The sequence below is a fragment of the Cyclopterus lumpus genome, chromosome 4, assembly GCF_009769545.1.
Source record: "Cyclopterus lumpus isolate fCycLum1 chromosome 4, fCycLum1.pri, whole genome shotgun sequence".
Lineage (NCBI taxonomy): Eukaryota > Metazoa > Chordata > Actinopteri > Perciformes > Cyclopteridae > Cyclopterus > Cyclopterus lumpus.
In genome coordinates, this window is record NC_046969.1 from 1,956,384 (window position 1) to 1,980,104 (window position 23,721).

General features: G+C 43.0%; 1 protein-coding gene across 1 annotated transcript; it reads right to left on the minus strand.

The window, feature by feature from the left end:
* pde6d (phosphodiesterase 6D, cGMP-specific, rod, delta) lies at positions 1-23,113 on the minus strand. Its single transcript, XM_034531479.1, has 5 exons — positions 22,864-23,113; positions 10,053-10,141; positions 8,276-8,401; positions 2,623-2,728; positions 1-1,452 (listed from the first exon to the last, which is right to left on the minus strand). The coding sequence occupies exons 1-5, from the start codon at positions 22,911-22,913 to the stop codon at positions 1,371-1,373; spliced, it is 453 nt and encodes a 150-aa protein (XP_034387370.1). The 5' UTR covers positions 22,914-23,113; the 3' UTR covers positions 1-1,370.
* Between the last annotated feature and the right edge of the window lie 608 nt (positions 23,114-23,721).

The following is a 23,721-nucleotide window of genomic DNA, read 5'->3' on the forward strand; positions in this document are numbered from 1 at the left end:
TTTTATTACAACATTGGATGACTTTAATCCACAACTCCAGTCATATTATAACACAAGTCTATTTTGCACTGCCCAGTTAGCAGCTAAGAAAAAAAGAAAAACTGTGAATTGGATGGGAAGTCCGAATGTACAGGGAATAACTGTGTTTAGCCGCTGGTAACATCTGAACTACTGAGAATAAATGATGCAGGACTCAGTTTACACCTGATGATAATTTAGTTGAAATCTTTAAGTACAAGTGGCTGTATTTAACCCCCTGTCTGCTGATGAATGTCTCCCAACACAGTGCTTTTCAACCATGTGTCATGACAACAGTGATAAACCAGCGCATGTGCTTGGTCCTCCATCACACCATGGTGTTTCACGTGGTCAGGGAACGGGAACGGTTTGGTAGGTAGAAGCTGTGTCCCTCTTCAGAGGCTGCCTATAGAGGTGTGTCCTTCAGAGGACGAAAGCTACATTACAAGTTACAATACTTGACCTCACAGAGACCACCATTAACGATGCATTCAGGCAGTCCTTGTCAGCTCGTAAAAGTGGATATTTGATTAGCCATCGTTCAAATATATCCGTATAACTTCTATTTCACTGATGATATCCAACAATATTCAAATTGGACAAAAAGTAACCAGTGCGATTTTTGGGATATTAAGGACAACAAACAATGTATCTGTTTTGTTCTTCAAATGTATACAAAAATAGGCCACATTTCAATGTGACTTTGGAAAAGGACAGCCAATATACTTTGTTGTGTAATGTGGACTTGACAGGCAGTAGCCTCTGGAGTGGGACACAGCTAGAGGGAATGTTATCCTGTGTTTTATGATGGGGAACTCTTGAACGCATCTCAGAAGAGGCACTAAACTTCCTCCCTCGACACTGACAACACATTGAGAGCAGTGTTTCCAAACAGAAAGGAGAAGATCACGCCAGGAAAGTTACACGTCTGATGTTCCTGAGTAAATGCAACCTTTGAGTGAGAGAGCAGAATTAAAAAAAAAAAAAAAGTCCAAACCAGAGTGGCTCCTGGATGACTGGTGATCAGTGTTATTGTATTTACAGTGGAAAAGTCTGGAGGGGCATAAGCAGAGAGAGATGATCTCGTGAACAGAGGACACAGCACAGTGCTCTCATCTTCTCACCTCTTCTCCCAAGGTCTAGAGGAAGTTTTCAGGTTGACACAAAACAAGAGAACAACCAAACACAAAGCTCACTTCACTGATTGTGGGACCACAGCTGGGTTTCATCCAAATGTGCTGATCCCAATCAGCAATGAGCCGTTTAATGCTGAAAATCATAGCTAACATTGGTAATTTATAGTCCTTGGCAGGACACCAGCATTTTGGAGGGTAGAGCCAGGGGTTGAGAGGTCAGACGTAAAAAAGTCGTACCCTGGAGGTGCTGACATGGAGGTCATCATCGTAGAACTTGGTCTCTATGATCACATTGCCACTGGAAAACAAAGACACAGGTCAACATTAACTAAGGCACTGACGATTACTACTGTGTCATGTATATAACATAAGCATGAATCCATAAATGTGACTGCAAGTAACACAAACAAAGTTAAAAGGAACATTTCAGCTGATTACAACGTGTTGAAAACACTACACACACAAAGTCAATTAAGAAGTCTAATCTCACAGACGAAACGTAGTCAGGTTGATTGTCCAGATGACCACTGTTACTAAACTTTTTCACAAAAGGGCTTATCTATAAATCATGAGATGAGCGAATTAGTGCAGAAATGAAGCTTACGGAGAACAAGAAAATGCATTTAAGCAGAGTTAACAGGCAATCTCATTCTTTTCATTTTCAGTTTAATAAAATACATCTAGGTGGCCTCGATATGCTTTTGTTTTTTTCCTCTCATTAGTAACACAGACAGAATGTATGCTAGCCTTTCCTATTCTATTCAATGTTAGAAGGAGACTGCAATTAGTGAACATTCAGGCTCCCTCATTAGGCTCAGAGGTATACTGCACATGTAAGACTGGAAGAACTTCTGAAAATATGTTTGGCAACCTGAATAAAACCTCCTGCGACCCAGTCTTTGGGAAAACTTTAAGCTTATTCATTTCAATTCAATATGCTTTATTGGCATGACCAAGCACAATATTGCCAAAGTTTCAAGTAATAAGATTACAAAGTCTGTTTTGTTGCTTTTAGTGGGAACATAGCACACGCTACAGCAACAACAGATGGTCAAAGTTAAAGCAGGAAGTGGGTCATAGCCTTTGTTTTCTCTTTTCAAACTAATGGTTTATGTTTCTGACCCATTATACTTAACTTGATGTATATAATGTTATCAGAACTGATTAAAAAACTCTGAAAATAAAACCCACATTGTAAAAAGTATCCTTCTAACGTTCCCTGCTAATTTGTAAGATTGTACAAATTCGCCCAATCCTTCAAATCTTCAGGTCATTAGAAATCCAATTGCATTGCCAGAGACTGGTGCATGAAACAGGTTGTTTCTAACGTGTTCAGTTATAGAAAATAATCTCTAAGTCACTTGCACACAGTTTCTTGTTATACATTTGGGTTGGTTAGATGTCTCATAGCTGTACACAGTTAATATGACAAAACAGAGCAATGAGGATGAGCCGATTGGAGACTCACGTTAAAACATTAGCTGGCATCATCTGGGACTCTGGAGCTGCTTCTATCAGAGACTGCCATGTGTTGGTGGAGTTGGGGATAACAAAACCAAACTCAAAGAACCATTCTGGACGGAGACAAGGACAGACAAAGAGTTCAGTGTTGCCCTGACAACATACAATATATCCTTACTAAGAATCCTAATAAAGTAGTCAAGTGTACCGAAATACATTGTCATAATGAGAAACTAGCAACATAAACATGTTATGTTGGTGTGTATTGTCCCCTGGGGCTCTCTGTAACCTCACCTTTGTACAGCAGGGCCCCAGGGAAAACACTGCAAACACACATTAACAAATAAGTGACAGCAGCTAAGAGCTGTTTGTTGTTTTGTTTTTTTAATGATTTATTTGGCCATTTCTGCCTTATTTGATAGTGATAGACAAACAGGAGAGGCAGGGTAGTGGGTGACATGTAGTAAAGGACTCTAGGCCGGATCAAACCCAGGCTGCAGCAGTAAAGAATCAGCCATGGGGGGGGCACACTGGAAAGGTTATGTATGGATGTCTGTTAAAGTGATCAGAGTAGATTCTTAACACATTAACAGTAAGTTCATTAACATTAAGTAAAGTAACTGCTGTATCTTATAACACATTTTAGTGTTTTCACACTCTGCATGGAACATGGAACATGGAACATGGAACATGGAACATGCGACTGAATTTAGTGGCAAAGATGTAAAAACCCAACAAGCCATTTCTCAGCAGACACCGTCCCGTAGAAACTCCCCCGCCAAGGGGTGGGTAGTATACCGGTTTCATCCCAGTCACAGGTGTTTGGCCACGACATGGATTTATTAATACTGTCTTTACCATGATAAATACACACACATTTTGGTTTTAGCGCGCGCACACACACACACACACACACACATTGAATTATGTCTCTCACACACAGTTTATACCGTCTATGAGTGCCCATGTTAACGGGTTGGAGCAGAAACAGCCCATATGAGCAGGGAGGCTGTTCTGCCACTGCCAGCACTCAAACACTTGTTACTGTCTATTTTTTGCATAGAAAAATAAGCGACACACAAGGTTAATTTATTGTCATTAGGGTCCAGCTATTAAATGCAGTTTGTAGTCCTATTTTGCATAACCACAAAGCATAACCACACTGCCTGCTTTTTATTTCGACACCCATGTTAACCACGTGAGAAACACTGCTTAGGTGTGGCTGTGGCTTTGAGAGATTCAAGGTCTCACCTATTTGTTCCTCTGTGCCTTGGGTTCACAGCAACAATAGACAGTGAAAAGGACCTTTTGTAAGTTCATTGACATCATACCAGCAATAATACCACCGTTTTGCTATATATGGATCTGTAAAACATATACATGAAAAAAGTGAATATTAATTTAAACTTACATAACTACGTAAAAGTTCCCACGCCTTTTCGGTTGACAGAATGCCTTCATTTATTAAAACAATATTAGCAGGTAGTGTTTTTCCTGATCCGATGTGAGGTCAAAGGTCAGGGATGTCGTATGTGTACAGATTGTAAAGTCCTCTGAGGCAAATTTGTAATTTGTGATATTGGGCTATACAAAATAAACTGAATTGAAATGTTGTCAAAATGCAGGGACTTGAGTTAATAAATTAGCAGATTTTATTCATGGTTTGTTATTATTTACAAATGGGAATACACTTCTAACCCTTTTTCTGTCTAACTGTAAAATAACCCTATAGACCTTTTTTGGACTTTTAGGGGCGACAGGGGGTCTTCAGGCGAGATAGCAGGTCAACAGTAAGTGCCACATAGAAGTGTTGTAGATCATGTGAAAGCTGGGAACCTGATGATTAATTTGTGGAAAAGAAAAGAATTAAAATAACACAGATGATGGAAGTATATGAAGGGCATTCCCATGCTATATTATGTCATCAGTTGTCCCAGAAATATTTTGAGTTTAAACCATGTTACATAGATTTGGTGCTAAATTAAAAGAAATTTTAACGTGTGAAAATTGATAACAATGATCAGAAATCCCTCCAATACCACATTAAGACACACAGACCTTGAGGGACACAATATACAAGTCATACACATTTGACATTAGGAGATTTCTCTAAGAATTGCATATTTACACACTGAAGTCAAGTCTAGGACAAATAGTCTCACTAAGTGCTACTAGATCATTTGGAGTGACGCTCGACAGTCAACTCTCCCTGACTGCCAACATTACCACAATAACACGCTCCTGTAGGTACATGCTGTACAACATCAGGAGAATACGACCTCTTCTCACTCAGAAGGTGGCACAGGTTCTGGTCCAGGCTCTGGTCATCTCAAGGCTAGACTACTGTAACTCCCTCCTGGCAGGTCTACCTGCTAATGCCATTCGACCTCTACAGCTCATCCAGAATGCAGCAGCTCGACTGGTCTTCAACCTCCCGAAATTTACCCACACTACTCCTCTCCTCCGCGACCTTCACTGGTTACCGGTGGCCGCCCGCATCCGCTTCAAAACATTGGTACTTGCGTACCGTGCTGCGAACAGATCGGGTCCGGTCTACATCCAGGACATGGTCTAACCTCACATCCAGGACATGGTCTAACCTCACATCCAGGACATGGTCTAACCTCACATCCAGGACGTGGTCTAACCTCACATCCAGGACATGGTCTAACCTCACATCCAGGACATGGTCTAACCTCACATCCAGGACATGGTCAAACCGTACACCCAGGACATGGTCTAACCTCACATCCAGGACATGGTCTAACCTCACATCCAGGACATGGTCAAACCGTACACCCCAGCCCGTTCACTTCGCTCGGCTTCTGCCAATCGGCTTGTAGCTCCTTCACTTCGAGCTAAATCACAACTGTTTGCTGTGCTGGCTCCTCATTGGTGGAACGAGCTTCCCATTGACATCAGGACAGCAGAAAGTCTCTACATCTTCCGGCGCAAACTAAAAACACATCTCTTTCGACTATACCTTGAATAGGTAGCACTTAAATGTCCCTTACCGATAGCACTTTAGTAGCACTTAAATGGCACTTACGGATAGTACTTTGTAGTTTAACTTTATTGAAGAAATTGTACTTGCTTGATTCTTGTTGTTCTGAGTTTGGACTCACGGTTTAATGCACTTATTGTAAGTCGCTTTGGATAAAAGCGTCAGCTAAATGACATGTAATGTAATGTAATGTAATTTGGTTCATTGGATCCGAGTCTCAGCATGCCAGTTATACCCAATGTATGCAATTCAAGACTGTTGAGGGACCCCAGTATGCAGAAATGAGAATATCATAAAGTGGTCGTGTCTGTTGGTGGAGACTCGTACCCATAGAAACCATTTCCATTCACAAATCTTGAGCCTAGTTTGGAGCGTTAATTAGCCCCTTTCCCGACAAGCTAGTGTGGCATGGTAGCAATGGCTTACTCAGGTTGGAGTTTCATTTGATAACATTAGCTTCACTTTTGAAAATATAAATGATACTTATGAAATGAAACATTCTGGCCATTATGAAATGCACATTTTAAATGGTAAGAAGGTCTGGAAGAAGCAGCACTTTGCAGTATAAATGCTGTCAGAGCCTGATGCAAGACCTATTAATGGATCTCTCATCAGTTCAGCTTTTCAATCAATTTGTATTGCCCCACCTCAGAGCAGCTGCTACTGACTGTGGTTGGCCGTGAAAAAGATTTGTTCTGCGAGTGTGTGCGTGTCATGGGGACTTGTGGGTTGGTGGTTTTGCCTGGCCTGGCACTCTGTCCCCGTCTCAAGCCCCTGCTCACTTCAGGCCATGTAGTGGCCTCTCACTGCCCGGACCTGCCATCCTCCAACCTTCCACCAGATGTCTTCAGACTCTGTAGCCGGTCCCAAGCTGCAGTTGAATAGCCCAAATGTTCCTAACCCCTTTGCCTTGATGGCAAACATCATGAGGTCAAGGAAAAATAGGAGGCAGAGTGGTAAATGGACTAAAGCGCCTTTCTAGTCTTCCAACAACTTGAACACTACATTTCAACATTCACCTACAAAGCCCTATTGTTGAGGCACCATCATATCTTAAGGAGCCATATTACCCCACTAGAGAGCTGAGTCTCAACAAGTAGGTTCACTCTCTCTTCTCCATCTCCTTCTGCATCAATTCATGTCCAATTAATGCACATGAATAACTTTGCTTCTTCCCCAGATTGCTTTCACGCTTCCATGAATCGTGGTTATATCTGGACCCTGGTCCTGCCTGACACCCACTGCTACATGATTGTTATTATTAGTTACATTGCTATTACTGATACTGCTTTGGTAAACGTAACGTCTTCATCAAGCCTACTATTTTCCTTATATTAATAATATGTTATTCTGTTATGTTCAATCTGTACACATGACATCTATTGTACTTCTGTCCATCTCTCCTCTGTTGCGCTACCTAAGGTTTCTTCCACTTTTTTTTCTTCTCATATACATGTACAGATTGTAGAGCCCTCTCAAGCTAATTTGTAATTTTGGGCTATACAATTAAACTGAATTGAATTCACCCATTCACACACACACCATGCAAGGTGCCAACATGCCCATTAGGATCCAAGCTAAATGCTCAATCGCACACACCGATGGCCCAGCCTTCAGGAGCAATAGAAGCTATCTGGCCCAAGGACACTTTGACATGTGGACTGGTGGAGTCTGGGATCGAACTGCCGATCTAATCATCAATATCTGCTGTTGCATTAATATGCATCAAGTGAAGTCAGATTCTCCGAGCACCACGGTTGTCTTTTCCAAAGTCCTTGTACATTTTCCTCCAAAATGTTTTCTATTTAGGAAAAGGAAAAGTACCAGGACATTTGTTTAACTTTTGGAACACAGCCCAGTTCTTAGCATGCCACTTTCACTAAAAATATTTTACAGTTTGTAAAGAATTAGACTTTTATCAGAGTGGTAGAAGGAGGCAGTTCAAAGAATTGGCCTTCAACAAAACTGGCTGAAAAATACTCATATATATTGATAATGTGAACTTATCTAGCATCCTTGGGATTACTAATTGTAATTTGTGTTTCTGTTGAATGGCTGACGTTTCGTTTCATCACTAATCTTTGTCTGGAATGTAGTACAGCGCGACAAAGGCAGGTTATCAATGTTCTAATTCTTTCTTTGATTGGTTTGATTGGTTTTGAGTCCTTTTCATACATATTAGAAAATGTTCAAGCCGGATATACTAATTGGAGCTTTTGTTAAACCACACGTCTTAAATGTTAAGAGTTTACACATCATTTTTTAATAAGTGTCTGCCTTGCTAAATAACAAGGCAAGGTGACTCAGTGCGTTTCAGTGCTGAGTGAGGACTTTTACCATCCCGGCAGTTCTTTCAGTGTATTGCAGATCATTTGGCAGGAAGTGGACAGAATGCATTTCAATCCATTAGCTATAACCGCTCATCCTTTAGAAGGTTGCCGGGGGCGAGAGGCGGGGTACACCCTAAACAGGACATAAGTCAATCATAGGACGGCACATCGAGACGGACATGATCGGTGGAATAGTGTGAAACAATTGGGATTCATAGGGCCATAAATGGTCAAAACGCCCTGAGGTCCCTTTTAAAAAGGGGCCGCTCAGGCTTAAAAGGTTGACTGACCTTTTGGTTCCTGTACCTTTAAACAAGTCAGATTACCTTCTAGACACTGTCCTTTGAAGAAAACTTTCTGCTCCAGTCTGAACTTTTCCAGTTTCTCTGAGGAAGAAAAGTTTAATTCTCTGGACACTGCTTTACACTTCAGGATCTTCTTCGGAACACGAGCTGCAGAGACAATCAGAACAAAATAAAAACCTGTCATTCCTTGTATGTACACGCATACTTGGTCAAATAAAGCTGATTCTGATTAAATGAGCTATGGATTCAAGAACTGAAACATGTTGATTTGATAAATGTGACCCATGGCAACCAGACATTTGAAAATTAAACACTGTTTGTAGGTGACCTTTTGCAGACTTACATTAGAAAGTGTGTGGCACTGGTTGACTGCTACGAGCTGAAAGAGGCCAGGGACTGTATAATATCAATGCTATCCCTACAGACCAAATGCTAAAAATCCATACAAATTTGCACAATTTAAAATGAAACCAACAACTTGTGTTATTGTATGTTTAAACAGAATTACACTTGTAATGTGTTCTTACAGCCAATTGGGGACAGTTGTGTAGTGGTTCATGATTTTTTTTGTTAACAAGCCTGAGATATAAGATTTTGTTCACATAACTTCCTATAATTTATTCTTTGTCAAATCATTTGCAGAATGGTACTGAAAATTGATATTCTCCTTTACCACAATAATGTTTAATGTACACTGCCACTCAGGCGGAACCAGCTGGAATAAACAGGCTCTCAAAAGTAGACTGCAGAGGGCCCGAAATAAGACTTACTTATTTTCAGTTTTAATCATTTGATTCTTCTTCTTTTGTTGCTTAAAACTATTTCCAATATAAATAATACATTTGTTGTCTGATTTGTCTTTTTTTAAATAGTCCTAATAATAAGAAACTTTAATATAACAGGTGGCTCCAAACTTTTAAGCGGCAGTGTACGTCGGTCTAATGTTTAGTCAACCAAACCAACCCCTAACCCTAACCCTACTAAAAAGTCAAATTGCATTGTAAAACTGTGAACATGACCTCAGATTATTATGTGGCACATTGTCCTCTGCATATTTGCACTCTAGTGACTCCAAGTCAAATCTCATTCTTATTTTTACACCAGTCCTTCTGCATAGCCTTAAGAGCATATGCCCCGTTGCATTTCCCAACATACCATTTCTGTATGGGCCAGAAGACATTTTTAATTCTAGTTTCTTTATAACTACGGTAAAAACATTAAACATAAACCAGAAAGTAGATCATACCAATCTGGTTTAAATTCAAACAAAAAGGTTTTGTTAATAACACTTTATAATGATTATACATAATTGGGGAAAACTCAATCTCTGAGTCCTTGAGGGGCATGTGGCTGTACATCAGGGGCTCCGGTGTAGCCAGCAAATATCTGTGCCAAGACTTCCTTTTCTGTATTTATTTCACATGGAGTCAGTTTACAAGCTAATTTTAAACCAATAAAATGCTAAATGATGGTCAGACCATAGCCGCTGGGTTCCCAAATTGCATTCTGGTGAATGCTTTCCATCTCTTTTGCTCTCCACACTGACGGTTTACCTGTATTTAACCAAAGCCTGCTCCAACGTGATTGGACTACAAAGAAAGAAGGCTTCCAATGCCATAATCGTGTTCCATTGCCTCCAGACTCATGCATATGAATGCAGAATATGTTTATTGAGATTAGGTTAAGCGTCTCATCTACCGGTCTGATGGATTGAAAACCATACCGACCAAGACAACTGGCCAACAAAAAACCGCCTACATTAACACATTGTGCTACAATACATGTCTGTCTAATGTACCTTCATGCTCTACTCCTGGAACAGAGAGGTCCTCAGTTCCCTGCCACAGCACTTTGCCCGTCTCTGCATCTCGAAGGTTCATCCAGTTTCTGTCAGGAAAAGATTAAGTGGCAACAACCAATCTAAAGAATAGACAAAATAAACTGAACGCAACAGTTTTTGAACATTTATTACCTGCAGACATCCATCAATTGACATTTTAAGTTAGTAGACTTAAACATCAAATAAATGAGAACTGCAAGGAGAGCTTGAGGGAGTGAGACCTGGCTGCGGGCAAGTCATGTGACCTATGACCAGATTGTCATCTGTCTTATAAAAAGGCGGCACAGTGAAAAAACACTTCATACATTGATGGATAACGTGGACCTGCCGACAGCTGTCCATATGTTTGTCTCTCTCTTCAAGTTTCTTCAATTCAATGGCTTTATTTGCATGCTCACATATTGTGCAGTTAAGTGCTGCATGTCTCTCTCCATAGAATCTTTTGCTTTACACTGTCATGCAGCTCTGCAAAGCTCTGTGTCCTATGTAGGAACCAAATAATCCACTCGGTAGTTATATCTTCAATTACATTTCAATAGATCACATCCCACTATGTGTGTCAGGAAGACTATACTTTACATGCTTATAGTTTATTTCTCATACAACAGCCATTCACTCCTTTCATGCATGCAAACTCATAATTTCCTTGCTGTCATTTTTCTGGTACGTCAATCCTGATATCAGCGGTTCTGATCAGCTGGTCTCTTCCATCCAAAGCACAACGAAACAATGGCATGGTCAGCCTATCATCATGTGCTTCACTTTTTAAATATGATTGAATCTCTCCCTTCAGTATGTTCATGTTGCCCCTCCACCTCCCCATCTCTACCCAGTCTTCTCAGATCCATCAGCGTCAACATTTATGTTGCTGCAGCTCAGTGCAGACGCTCCTCGCTTACAAATCTCCCTGTAGAGTCTAAAGCGCAAAAGACCTTAGTACTGTGTTTATTTCATTATAAGATTGGTTTCTGTCAGTGTACAGAAACCAACTTACTGTTTAAATCACACCCTCGACCTTGTTCTGGCATATGGCATTAAAATAGAACATGTAATAGCCTTTTCACAGAACCCTCTTTTATCTGACCATTGTCCAAAAAGGATGTGTCATTCCACCAATTTGGAAAGATCTTAGTTAGTTTGGTAAGATAATCTTCAAAGATATAAAAAAAAGTCCCTCCGTAATGCCAGAGCAGCCTACTGCATCAATATAAAAAATAAGAACAACCCAAGGTTTCTCTTCAGCACTGGAGCCAGGCTGACGGAGATTCACACCTCTGTTCCCATATATCTCAGTAGAAGGGACTTCATGAAATTCTAGAAATAAGATTCTAAGTATGAGAGAAAAGATTAATAATCTCCTGCCCCTCTACCAGTACCGATCTATCCTCAAACACAGTAACCTTACTGTAAACCCTGGTATATATTTAGACTGCTTTTCTACCATTGACCTTAACCAATTGACATCAACGATTTCTACTTCTAAACCTTCCACCTGTCTCTTTCCCCATCACGACTAGATTGCTTCAAGAAGTGTTACCCTTAGTTAGCAACCCTCTACTAGATATTATGAATCTGTCTTTACTAACAGGCCATGTAACACAGTTAAAGTACCTGTAATTAAACCTCACTCTTGATCCTATCGACCCATCTCTAACCTCCCCTTCCTCTCTAGTTACCTTGAGAAAGCAGTCGCAAATTCAATCACAAATTGCAACTTTGCCTCAGACGACTTTGCAATCTGTACACATACGACATCCCCCCCCCCCAAAAAAAAACCAAACAAGTAGAAAAAGGGAAGAAACCTTAGGCAGAGCAACAAATCCATTGTGTAACTTTCTATATAACAATAGTTTATTTGAGAACAGGAGTCAGGAGTACATGAATAATGACCTAATTAGATAGACAAAAGACTTGTCTCTGTTCTTGTCTTGTTAGACCTTAGTGCTGCTTGACCATTACATCCTGTTACAGAGACTAGAACATTCGATTGGCATTAAAGGAACTGCACTAAGCTGGTTTAAGTCCTATTCATCAGAACAATCTCAATTTGTATGCAAATGATTAAACCTCCTATGAATCGCCACCTTAACGTGGTGGAGGAGTTTGAGTGGCTCAGTGATCCTGGGAGCTATGTTGTCCGGGGCGTCAGCCCCTGGTAGGGTCTCCCAAGGCAAACAGGTCTCGGGGGAGAGCCCAGACTAAGAGCGGTTCAACAAACCCTGATGATAAGCAGCCCACGGATTGTAGCCACCTTGCCCGGACAAGGGAAACCGGGGCACCCTCCCGGAGCCAGACCCAGGAGGGGAGCTCGTCGGCGAGCGTCTGGTGGCCGGGCTTTCACCCATGGGGCCCGGTCGGGCTCAGCCCGAAAGAACAACATGGAGCAGCAGTCACCCTGTGGACCCACCACCCGCAGGGAGAATTATCGGGGTCGGGTGCTATGTAGACCGGGCGGCGGGCCAGGCGGGAGACCTGGGCAGGCCGATCGCCGGCAGCATAGACTAGCTCTAGGGACGTGGAACGTCACCTCACTAGCGGGGAAAGAGCCGGAGCTGGTGCAGGAGGTGGAGCGGTACCAGCTAGATATAGTTGGGCTCACCTCCACGCACAGCATGGGCTCTGGAACCAAGCTCCTGGAGAAGGGTTGGACTTTGTCCTTTTCTGGAGTTGCCCAGGGTGAGAGGCGCCGGGCGGGAGTGGGGATACTCACGAGCCCCCGGCTGAGCGCCGCTGTGTTGGAGTTTTCCCCGGGGAACGAGAGGGTCGCCTCCCTGCGCCTACGGGTTGCGGGGAGTAAGGCTCTGACTGTTGTTTGTGCTTATGCACCGAACAGCATTTCGGAGTATCCGGCCTTCTTGGAGTCGGTGGGAGGGGTCCTGGAAAGGGCGCCGCCTGCCGACTCCATAGTTCTCCTGGGAGACTTCAACGCTCACGTGGGCAATGACAGAGAAACCTGGCGGGGCGTGATTGGGAGGAACGGCTTACCCGATCTGAACCCAAATGGTGTTTTGTTGTTGGACTTCTGTGCTAGCCACAGTTTGTCCATAACGAACACCATGTTCGAACATAAGGTGGCTCATAAGTGTACCTGGTACCAGAACACCTTAGGCCGGAGATCAGTGATCGACTTTGTAATCGTATCATCTGATCTGCGGCCGTATGTCTTGGACACTCGGGTGAAGAGAGGAGCAGAGCTGTCAACTGATCACCACCTGGTGGTGAGTTGGATCAGATGGCGGGGGACTCGGCTAGAGAGACCTGGCAAGCCCAAACGTGTAGTGAGGGTGAACTGGGAACGTCTGGCAGAGGATCCTGTCCGGGAGGTCTTCAACTCCCACCTCCGGAAGAACTTCTCACAAATCCCGAGGGAGGCTGGGGACATGGAATCCGAGTGGACCTTGTTCAAAGCCTCTATTGTGGACGCGGCTGCTCGGGGCTGTGGCCGGAAGGTCATCGGTGCCTGTCGTGGCGGCAACCCTAGAACCCGGTGGTGGACACCGGGGGTGAGGGTAGCCGTCAAACTGAAGAAGGAGGCCTTCCGGGCCTGGCTGGCCCAGGGTTCTCCTGAAGCAGCTGACGGGTACCGGCGGGCCAAAAGGGCTGCAGCGACGATGGTCGCGGAGGCTAAAACTCGGGCATGGGAGGAGTTCGGGGAGGCCATGTAGAAGGACTTTCGGTTGGCCTCAAGGAAGTTCTGGCAAACCATCCGACGGCTCAGGAAGGGAAAGCAGGGTCTACCCCAGGCTGTTTTCAGCAGGGGGGGGGGAAACTGCTGACCCGGACTGGGGACATCGTCGGGCGGTGGAAAGAGCACTTTGAGGAACTCCTAAACCCGGCCAACATGTTCCCCGGAGAGGGGGCAGCGCCGGAAGACTTTGGGGTGGATTCACCCATATCCCTGGCAGAGGTCGCTAAGGTAGTCAAAAAGCTCCTTGGTGGCAAGGCGCCAGGGGTGGATGAGATCCGCCCTGAGATGCTGAAAGCGCTGGACATTGTTGGGCTGTCTTGGTTGACACGCCTTTTCAGTGTCGCATGGGGGTCGGGAACAGTGCCCATGGACTGGCAGACCGGGGTGGTGGTTCCCATCTTCAAGAAGGGGGACCGGAGAGTGTGCTCGAACTATCGTGGTATCACACTGCTCAGCCTCCCGGGAAAAGCTTATGCCAGGGTGCTGGAGAGGAGGCTCCGACCGCTTGTCGAACCTCAGATTCAGGACGAACAGTGCGGATTCCGTCCCGGTCGTGGAACAGTGGACCAGCTCTTTACCCTCGCAAGATTACTGGAGGGGTCCTGGGAGTTTGCCCAACCAGTTTACATGTGCTTTGTAGACCTGGAGAAGGCTTTCGACCGGGTCCCTCTGGGGTTTTTGTGGGGGGTGCTGCGGGAGTATGGGGTGCCGGACCCGTTGGCACGGGCCATCCGGTCTCTGTACGCCTGCAGTAGGAGCTGTGTTCGTCTCCTCGGTAGTAAGTCAGACACGTTCCCGGTGGGTGTTGGCCTCCGCCAGGGCTGCCCTTTATCACCGGTCCTGTTCGTGACCTTCATGGACAGGATATCTAGGCGCAGCCAGGGGGCGGAGAGGATCCGGTTCGGGAGTCTCGGGATCGCCTCTCTGCTGTTTGCGGATGATGTGGTCCTGTTTGCCTCCTCGGACCGTGACCTCCAGCATTCACTGGGGCGTTTTGCAGCAGAGTGCGAAGCGGCAGGGATGAGAGTTAGCACCTCCAAATCTGAGGCCATGGTGCTCTGCCGGAAACCGGCGGATTGCTCCCTCCAGGTGGGGGCAAACTGCCTACCCCAAGCGAAGGAGTTCAAGTATCTCGGGGTCTTGTTCACGAGTGAGGGTAAGGTGGAGCGGGAGATCGATAGGCGGATCGGTGCGGCTGCAGCAGTAAAACAGGCGCTGTACCGGTCCGTCTTAGTGAAGAGGGAGCTGAGCCGGAAGGCAAAGCTCTCCATTTACTGGTCGGTCTACGTTCCAACCCTCACCTATGGTCACGAACTCTGGGTCGTGACCGAAAGAACGAGATCTCGGATACAAGCGGCCGAAATGAGCTTCTTCCGTAGGGTGGCCGGGCTCAGCCTTAGAGATAGGGTAAGGAGCTCGGACATCAGGGGGGAGCTTGGAGTCGAGTCGCTGCTCCTTCGTGTCGAAAGGAGTCAGCTGAGGTGGTTCGGGCATCTAGTCAGGATGCCTCCTGGACGCCTCCCATTAGAGGTTTTCCGGGCACGTCCAACTGGTAGGAGGCCCCGGGGAAGACCGAGGACACGCTGGAGGGATTATATCTCCCGGCTGGCCTTGGAACGCCTCGGGATCCCCCAGAATGAGCTGGAAAGTGCTGCGGGTGAGAGGGAAGCCTGGGTTGGCCTGCTGAACCTGCTGCCACCGCGACCCGACCCCGGATAAGCGAGTGATAATGGATGGATGGATGGATGATTAAACCTTGATGAACACCAACATTAGTCATGGAGTTCCACAAGGTTCTGTGCTTGGACCAATTTTATTCACCATATGCTTCCCTTTGAAAAATATGACCAGAAAACATTCCATAAACTTTCATTGTTATGCATATGATACAATTACTGTATATCTATTAATCAAGCCAGACGAAAACAGCCAGTTCGCTAAACTTCGAGCATGTCTTAAAGACATTAAAACCTGGATGTTTTCGACTAGTCCCAGAACACCTATACAAAATCAATCATCTAATTATATAGGTTCTCTAGATGGTATTGTCCTGGCATCCAGCACCACCGTAAAGAATCTCGGAGTTATCTTTGATCAAGATTTGTCCCTTAACTCACATTTTCAAGGACTGCCCTTTTTCACCTATGTAACTTTTTTTTTTTTTTTTTTTTTTTTTTTTTTTTTTTAAAATCAAGCCCATCCTGTCTCAAAGGGATGCAGAACAATTAGACTGGACTAATACAATTCCTTATTATCTGGCTGCTCTAATAAGTCTCTAAAATCTCTCCAGTTGATCATAATGCTGCAGCTCGTGTACTAACAGAAAAGAGATCATATTATTCCTATATTAGCTGCTCTGCACTGGCTCCCTGTAAAATCAAGAATCACATTTGAATTCCTTCTCCTCACCTTCAAAGCCCTAATTGGTGATGCGCCATAATCTCTTAAGGAGCTTATAGTACCATATTACCCCACTAGAGAGCTGTGCTCACTGAATGCAGAGCATTAAAGCTCTTCTTCTATGAAAGCATTCACTTTCAGTCCAGGGGGCAGACACACTCACCACATTTAAGACTAGGCTTACGACCTTTCCTCTTTGATAGTGCTTATAGTTAGGGCTGAATCAGCTTTGCCTTGGTTTAGCCCCTAGATATGCTGCTAAAGGCTTAGACTGCTGGATATTGTAGGATAGACTTAGCTCCTACTGTATGAATTCGACGGCATCACATTACTCCAGTCTTGTTTCTCCGGATTGGAATGCTGTGCAGAAATATATGCCGTGTTTCCTTCTACTTAGAGTATTGTTTTTTATGTTGAGAAGTCATGGAGCTCTTGGAAATCTGAACAGTTGAATTTATCAAAGTAAATGGTCTGCCAGATAACATTCTAAACTACTTTAGCTTTTAGTTTCTTCCATCCAATATTCCAAACAGGTTTCTTTATATTTGGTTTACTCTGATTGGTATTTGGAGATGCAATGTTGTTGTGAGACTGGTCCCATTGTGTCTGAGAGAGGGCATTTAGCCTCAGTAACAACTGACATAGGGGACTCTTTTCTGGCCTCGGCTCTTGGGCTAGGAAGGCTTTGGAGTGTGGGTGTCTCTGGGATTTAAGGTGGTTCAAACATATGCTCTCTTTTAAATGCTAATTATCAGTGGAACTAGTTCTGCTCTGTGTGCATGTGTTGGTTTTTTTATGTGTGTGTGTGCGTGTGTGTGTGTGTGTGTGTGTGGAAGTTAACTTGTGGACTGGATAATACTGGTGTACTACATATAGCCTGTATCAAAGTAGTAAAGAGGAAAACACTGTAGTTTTTCTCAGTCCACTTTCACTGGAAACACTGGCTCTATGATATATGGACCGACATATATACCTGAGGCTCTACATTGTCCTTCAGTAACATTAGCCAACTAGGAAAAATAATGGAATAATGTATTCTCATAAATCTGATGTTGTGATCTCCTCTAATTAAAAAAAAAGGATAGAGGCATGCAGAGCAAAACTGAGCCTAAACATTGCCAACAAGGCACTGGTATTTCATTTGGGTGAAATTCCAGCATATAATATCAGGCTTAAATCATATTGGTCAAAATGAATCTGAGGAAGCATAAAAAGAAGCTGTGTGGAGGCAAGTGAGAGGAAGCTGAAGAAGTCTTTGTCTGGATGATGCCGGCTATAGCTGTCCCATCAATCTGTCAGTTGGTCAGCTGTTCCTGACCTCTACATTCAATATAAACACAATACAGCTGTCAATCACAGAGCCTGGAAGGACCCAGTATGTGATTGCACTGTATCTTACAGCTTCTGATGCTGCGTCTCCACAATCATTTCAACAACAGTCTGAGGGCGGCCCAATGAATCTACAAGTATTAAATCTATCCATCTCCTTACCCACCCATCAATGTACCTTTTTAACTGTGAAAACATACATAACTTTTAGAGCAAAGTCAGTGGGTAAATGGAATATACTTGTATAGAGCTTTTCAAGTCTCTCAACCACTCAAAACACTACACGTCATTCAGCCAGTCTTACACTGATGGCTACCATGCAAGCTGCCACCTGCCCATTGGGGTTAAGTGTCTTGCCCAAGGATACAATGATATGGACTAGTGGAGTTGGGAATGGAACCAACGATCCTTTGATTGAATGATGACCCGGTCTGGTTGGTAGACAGGCAGGTAGGTACACAGGACACAATACACTGTTGCAGACACTGATGCTACCTCATTGTATCTTTGGATATCAGAACCATCATCCCACAGCCTTCTGTCCTCGAAGATTCTCCACTCAGCATCCTGTCACACTCAAACCACTTAGTGTCACATACACGTGACTCGTCGCCATCTGTGAAGCTCTCCATCCTAACTGCCTCAAACACACAGGTTCTGGAGCTCCAGGGCCTGCCATGTTAGCATATTGTTACATGAGTGATGAGAACATAGTTGCATTACAAATGCACACAGCAATCTGAAAGGGCACTATTTCGCTGTAGCATTCAGGGATTCACCCTAATCTCATATGACAATTTGAGTCATGAATCCAGTTGGTCAGGATGACATTTTAAAAACATTCAGTAGAACAAACATATGTTTAAGAAAGGTTTGTTCCACTGTGATGATGACCAGCATCTTCACCTCTGTGTCATATAGTTCAATAATTAGGCTACAGATTTGATTTATTTGCCTTTCTTTCAGCAAGACATACATGTGTGTTAGGGGATCATTTCTATCTTCATGCAGTTCTATTTATCAGTTAATGTTATTACAATTTCAAATCACATCCCAATTATTACTTTTGTCAGTTAAGACAGAATTCTACTAAAAGCAGAGATTCATTAAACCCCTAAAATACTTGATTAGTGACTATTAACTGCTTTAAAGGCTTTTCTCATGGGTATTTATCATATTTGCATCATTTTAGCAGGATGTCCAGAATGAAAGTGGTCGAACAGGGATGGAAATTAAATAAGTGGGCTTTTTCCTGTTCATATCTGAAAATGTGTGCCTTTTCATTTTATTCCCTCTCAAATCACTTCCTCGCAAACTAAACCAAAGAAACTCTTGTGCAGCAATTGATTTAAGCTCCAACAACATCATATGAGGTTGTACCATTGCCTCCTTGGGGCCTGCTGCAAGTTGTGTGTGTGTGTGTAAACCACTAAGGTCCCTGCACAAATCAGAACACACACACACAAGCTAATGAGCCCCCAGTGAAAAGCTGCTCTCATAATTTAGTCTGCATTTGTTTTAATAGTTCAAAGTAAATGCAGTTTCCTAGCCCCAACCTCTACAACACACTCCTACTGCACAGATACCAGTCTTCCCTTCAGTCAATTCACACCTTCACAAAACTCAGTCTATGAATACATGGAGACAGTGAGATATATTCTTGCCCTTCATTCATTTGAAGGCACCCCTGCCACAATACAGACAGGCAGGGTTTCACAACTCACACACAGTATCCGCATGTCCAATAGCATCACCTCTACAGGCTGTGTTAACTAAGTATTACTATCCCAAGTGCTGTTCAGAACCAGATCAAATGCCTGTTTCAAGAAGTTTTAGGGTTTGCGCATGAGTTATCTAAGTAACTTGGACCCAGGCGAGTCGGTCCAGGACACACCATCTGCGTCAAATAAACTGGATATGGCAGTCAGAGAAGTATGCTATGGCTGAACTATTGCAATTTAATTCCTTCTCTCTATTGTCATTTTGAATAAAATACAATAATGACAAACAATCATCTTACAAGCTATATGCTAATGAGGGACAAAAGGTTAAACTGTGTTTAAAGGGATGCAATTAGCCTTTTGAAGAAGTTTAGCGGAAAAAGTACTATTCTGTTCACTGTTGCAACAATGAATGAACAATGTCTATGGGAGCAAAAAAGAGAAGTGCAGAATATCTTATCGTTGATACTTCTTGTTTTAAAGAGTTTGGGATTTGCATTCCTCTAACAGCAGAGGCAACATTAATTATGTGAGACTACCAATAACTGATTACGGCAGGAGCTCCTGCTTGTGTGAGCAGCTAGCAAAGATAGCAGACCGTAGTTGACCATTTCTCAACTACGGTCTGTAGGGGTAGTTTCATATTGTTATTCATGTTTGTTGAGACAAAACTGTGGAATTCTCCAATTTTGCCATTGTTCAAGTTTCATTTCAGTTCCTCATCAGGTCTTCCTAAGGTTTTTGGATAGCACATGATGGTATCAATGTTGCCTTTAGTCTAGAAAATTATGTGCCGTTTAGTCTCCGTTGGGCTGTAATAAGGCGTATAGACAGAAGGTAGTAAATCCCTGTTCCACTAAATCATGGATTTAGGCATTACCACACTACACTACAGCAAGAGGCCTGACCTAACCAAGAAAGATACACAAGCTCACACCCATGTATAGACTGGGATAACTATGCCTACTTAAATACCTAAACTAACTGTTTGATAATGTGTTCAGGGGCTGGAACACAGGTTCTCTGTTGCAGTAAGGGTAGAACACAGTGCTCTGCTGCTTATTCTAGAAGGAATTACTGGTACTAATTAGGTCTTACTTGGTCACATGAAGACACAGTACAGCAAGTAATATGGAAAGTATAAATGTGCCACATTGGCTCCACCCACACATTATAGATACATATCTACAGTTTGCATTTGTAAAATGGGCAAACATTGCAAATTAGTCAGCAATGCCGGATGTTATTTGGCACATATACTGTGAAACTAAAAAAGACACAATGTAAGCAGGCAATGTGCTCAAAGTTGTCATTTCAGACTAAATGAAACTCGCTAAGCTGCCTGACCATGTAGTGGTGGCTGAGTTATGGAGAGGTAGGCAGCAGTGTGTGTATCATTTAGCTGTTAGCTAAACACACTGCCAACTGTTGTCCCATCATTGTGGGCACATAGGAGCAGAGTTCAAAGAATACTATTGATAAACTGACGTCAAGCTCTTGAGACAATATTTTGCTTCAGGATTATATTAAGAGTTACGTGATTATCTATCTGAGGTGGACTGAAAAATGTACATTATGTAAAATAATGATGTTCAGGTGCGACGGAGGTTTAATACCATCAATCGATCAGCCTACAATCTGTATCATCCATCAGCTTTCCTGTTCGGCTCAGGTCCAAAGCGGATGCGGACACGGTTCTGTTTCTACTCCTTAGGTGTTCATGTTTAGCATAATTGTCATACATTTGGACATGGACAAAATGTCATGCAGACCCTGTGGACCCAGGCAGCCACGCAGAAGTTAAAAGTATCATTTGAGTTCCAGTGTGGCAAAACTGAACCGCTGTCCAAAGTGTTGAACCTGGGATCTCCAAGCCATTAATCTTCTGACATGCAGGGTTTCTGTTGCAAACTCAAACAGTAATAAACACCAATAACAGGATGCAATGTTTGAGATGTAATTTAGAAAGCTTTGCAGTAAATCCAGCTGGTTATTTTTTAGTTTGCACGCCTTTTGTATTATTTTGCAGAAAGAGGCAAGGCAGAGTAACTCTCTCACAATATATATAAATATATATATATATATATATATATATATATATATATATATATATATATATATATATATATATATATATATATATATATATAGTATATGTACACACACACACATTTTAATAACTAAGTAAGTCATGACATACCCAAAAAGTAGCTTCAGCCCCCACTTATTTTCCTTCAAAATGTATGTTGTGTTTTGCAATGTTGATTTTGTTGTCTTCAATTGATTTACAGCTGGCAGCTGGTGTTTAGAACGCCCTTCACTAAGACTGGGAGAGTAGCATCCATGTTAAATATTATCTTATCTAACCATGAACACACTTATCTACCAATATACAACACATCAAATGAGAAGAGAATCATGTTCAACAATGCATAACCGCATGTATAATGTATGTATTTTGTAGATGATATTACCCAATGCAACCTCTTGCATGAGTCCAAACACGACCACACACGTTAAATAGGTACCAAAGCATTAATAATCAGCAGGAAATAATAATAATAATAATAATATCAGCCAACTCACAGAAAGCTCACAGGCCTTCTAGACACATACTATATAAACTCCTAGGTCTGATTCCAGCCAAGGACATTTGTCATATGTCGCACTCTCTTTCTATGTTTTCTGCTGGCGGCTCCTCAATATACTATCTAATCAAGGCAAATGACTCAAATTGAAATTTTAAAAGTGTGTGTGTGTGTGTGTGTGTGTGTGTGTTGAAGAATATCCTTAACATAAATCCTTGTTCAGGTCTGCCAATGGGCTGACTTGATTTCACTTAATTCCAAAGTAGTGTTACTCGTTTTGAAAGTACTCTGAAAACAAGACAAGACTATTTTCAAATGGCAGCAATGGTGAGAGCGCATTGTTGATCTCACTGGGACACAAACACAAACATTCACGATCTCAAAGCACTCATTATCGGAACTAAGACGTACACGTGACCGTTGGAGAAAAGGATAACACACGGTACACACACGGTACACACACACACACACACCGGTATGAGCCGTAAGCCGTACCACACTGTACAATGACTGCTCTGTGGTGCAGTCGTGCTTCACCTCCGTAACGTTACACATCTTCCCAAATGTAAAGTCGCGTTGCTATCGAAAAGCAAACAAGCTTTAAACAAGACATGTCGGCTAAGCACAAGGTGGACAGACACCAGTCGCCATCTCTCAGCTACGTCAACGTAAACATTGCCTCCGTTGGGGCACCGTGCAGCTATCACACCAAGCGCACAGAGCAGCTAGCCAGGCTAATTATTCACAGCTAAAGCCACTCGTTTCAGCTAGCAGGTCGGCATTCAAATGGGAAGTAGCTGGTTCGTACCGACACACATCACATTAGGACAGACGCCGGCTGTGAAACGTTATCTGACGTGATCCAATGGGAGGTTAACCGGACAGGTTAGCCACAGCAGCTAACCTTACTGTACAATCCAAGTCAATCGCAACACGTCATTAGCATCTTGCTTATGTTGGATGACGTTATCTCGTATCAAGCACAACCGACAGTGCTAACTTACGTGTCTAAGCTTCGCAGAACGTCAGCAAAAAAAGGATACAGTTTGAAGCCCTTCAAAATGTCCTTGGCCCTGTCTTCGTCTATAGACATTTCTCAAATCGTTTGTTTTCGTTACTTACAGTAAATCCAGGATCTGCTGGAATAGCAACGCTGCTGTTAAAGTAAGCTTTGCTAGTTAACGAACTAGTCTTCCAGCTAATGTTTGCATGAAACCAGCAGAAACCATGTGTACTTAACTCTATATTGTTGGACTGCAGGTTAAATCTGATCCGATAAGGCAATCAGCTAAATATATCCAGCTAACTAACAGACAGCTAGCCTAGCCAGTCAGCGGCACAGGGTAGCTCCTAACAGCCAATCACAGGCCGAGAATGAGAAGCATGGGTGGGACAATACTGGATACAGACGCGTCACCAGGGGCAACGCCGCACACACTGATCACACTGATCAGGGCCACGGTGACAGGGTTCGTGCGTGATGCACAACTCATTTCAAATGTAGGGGAGACTGGAGTTGCAATACTTATTGCAATTATCTCAGTTACTCAGAGACCATTTGGGCGAGCAACCAAATCTTAATACATCAAATGTACATCCTGCTGCTAATTAATTAGCCAATACAATGTAAAGAAGATTATGTGACCAGAATCCAAAGCTTTATTGGCGGAGTATGCATGCAGATACAATGTATTTCATTGTGTTTTTGCATCTCTTACACAGAAATAGAAGCTATAGGGACAAAGACAACAAAGCTGGACAGATAAATGTGAAGACTAGACAGGACATATGTGCACAAAACTAGTGAAAGTTGTAGATTTACACATATACTATATTCAAATTTGCTGAGTCACCTTAAATAACCCTTGACGGCAATTACACATGATTAAATAACATCAGGA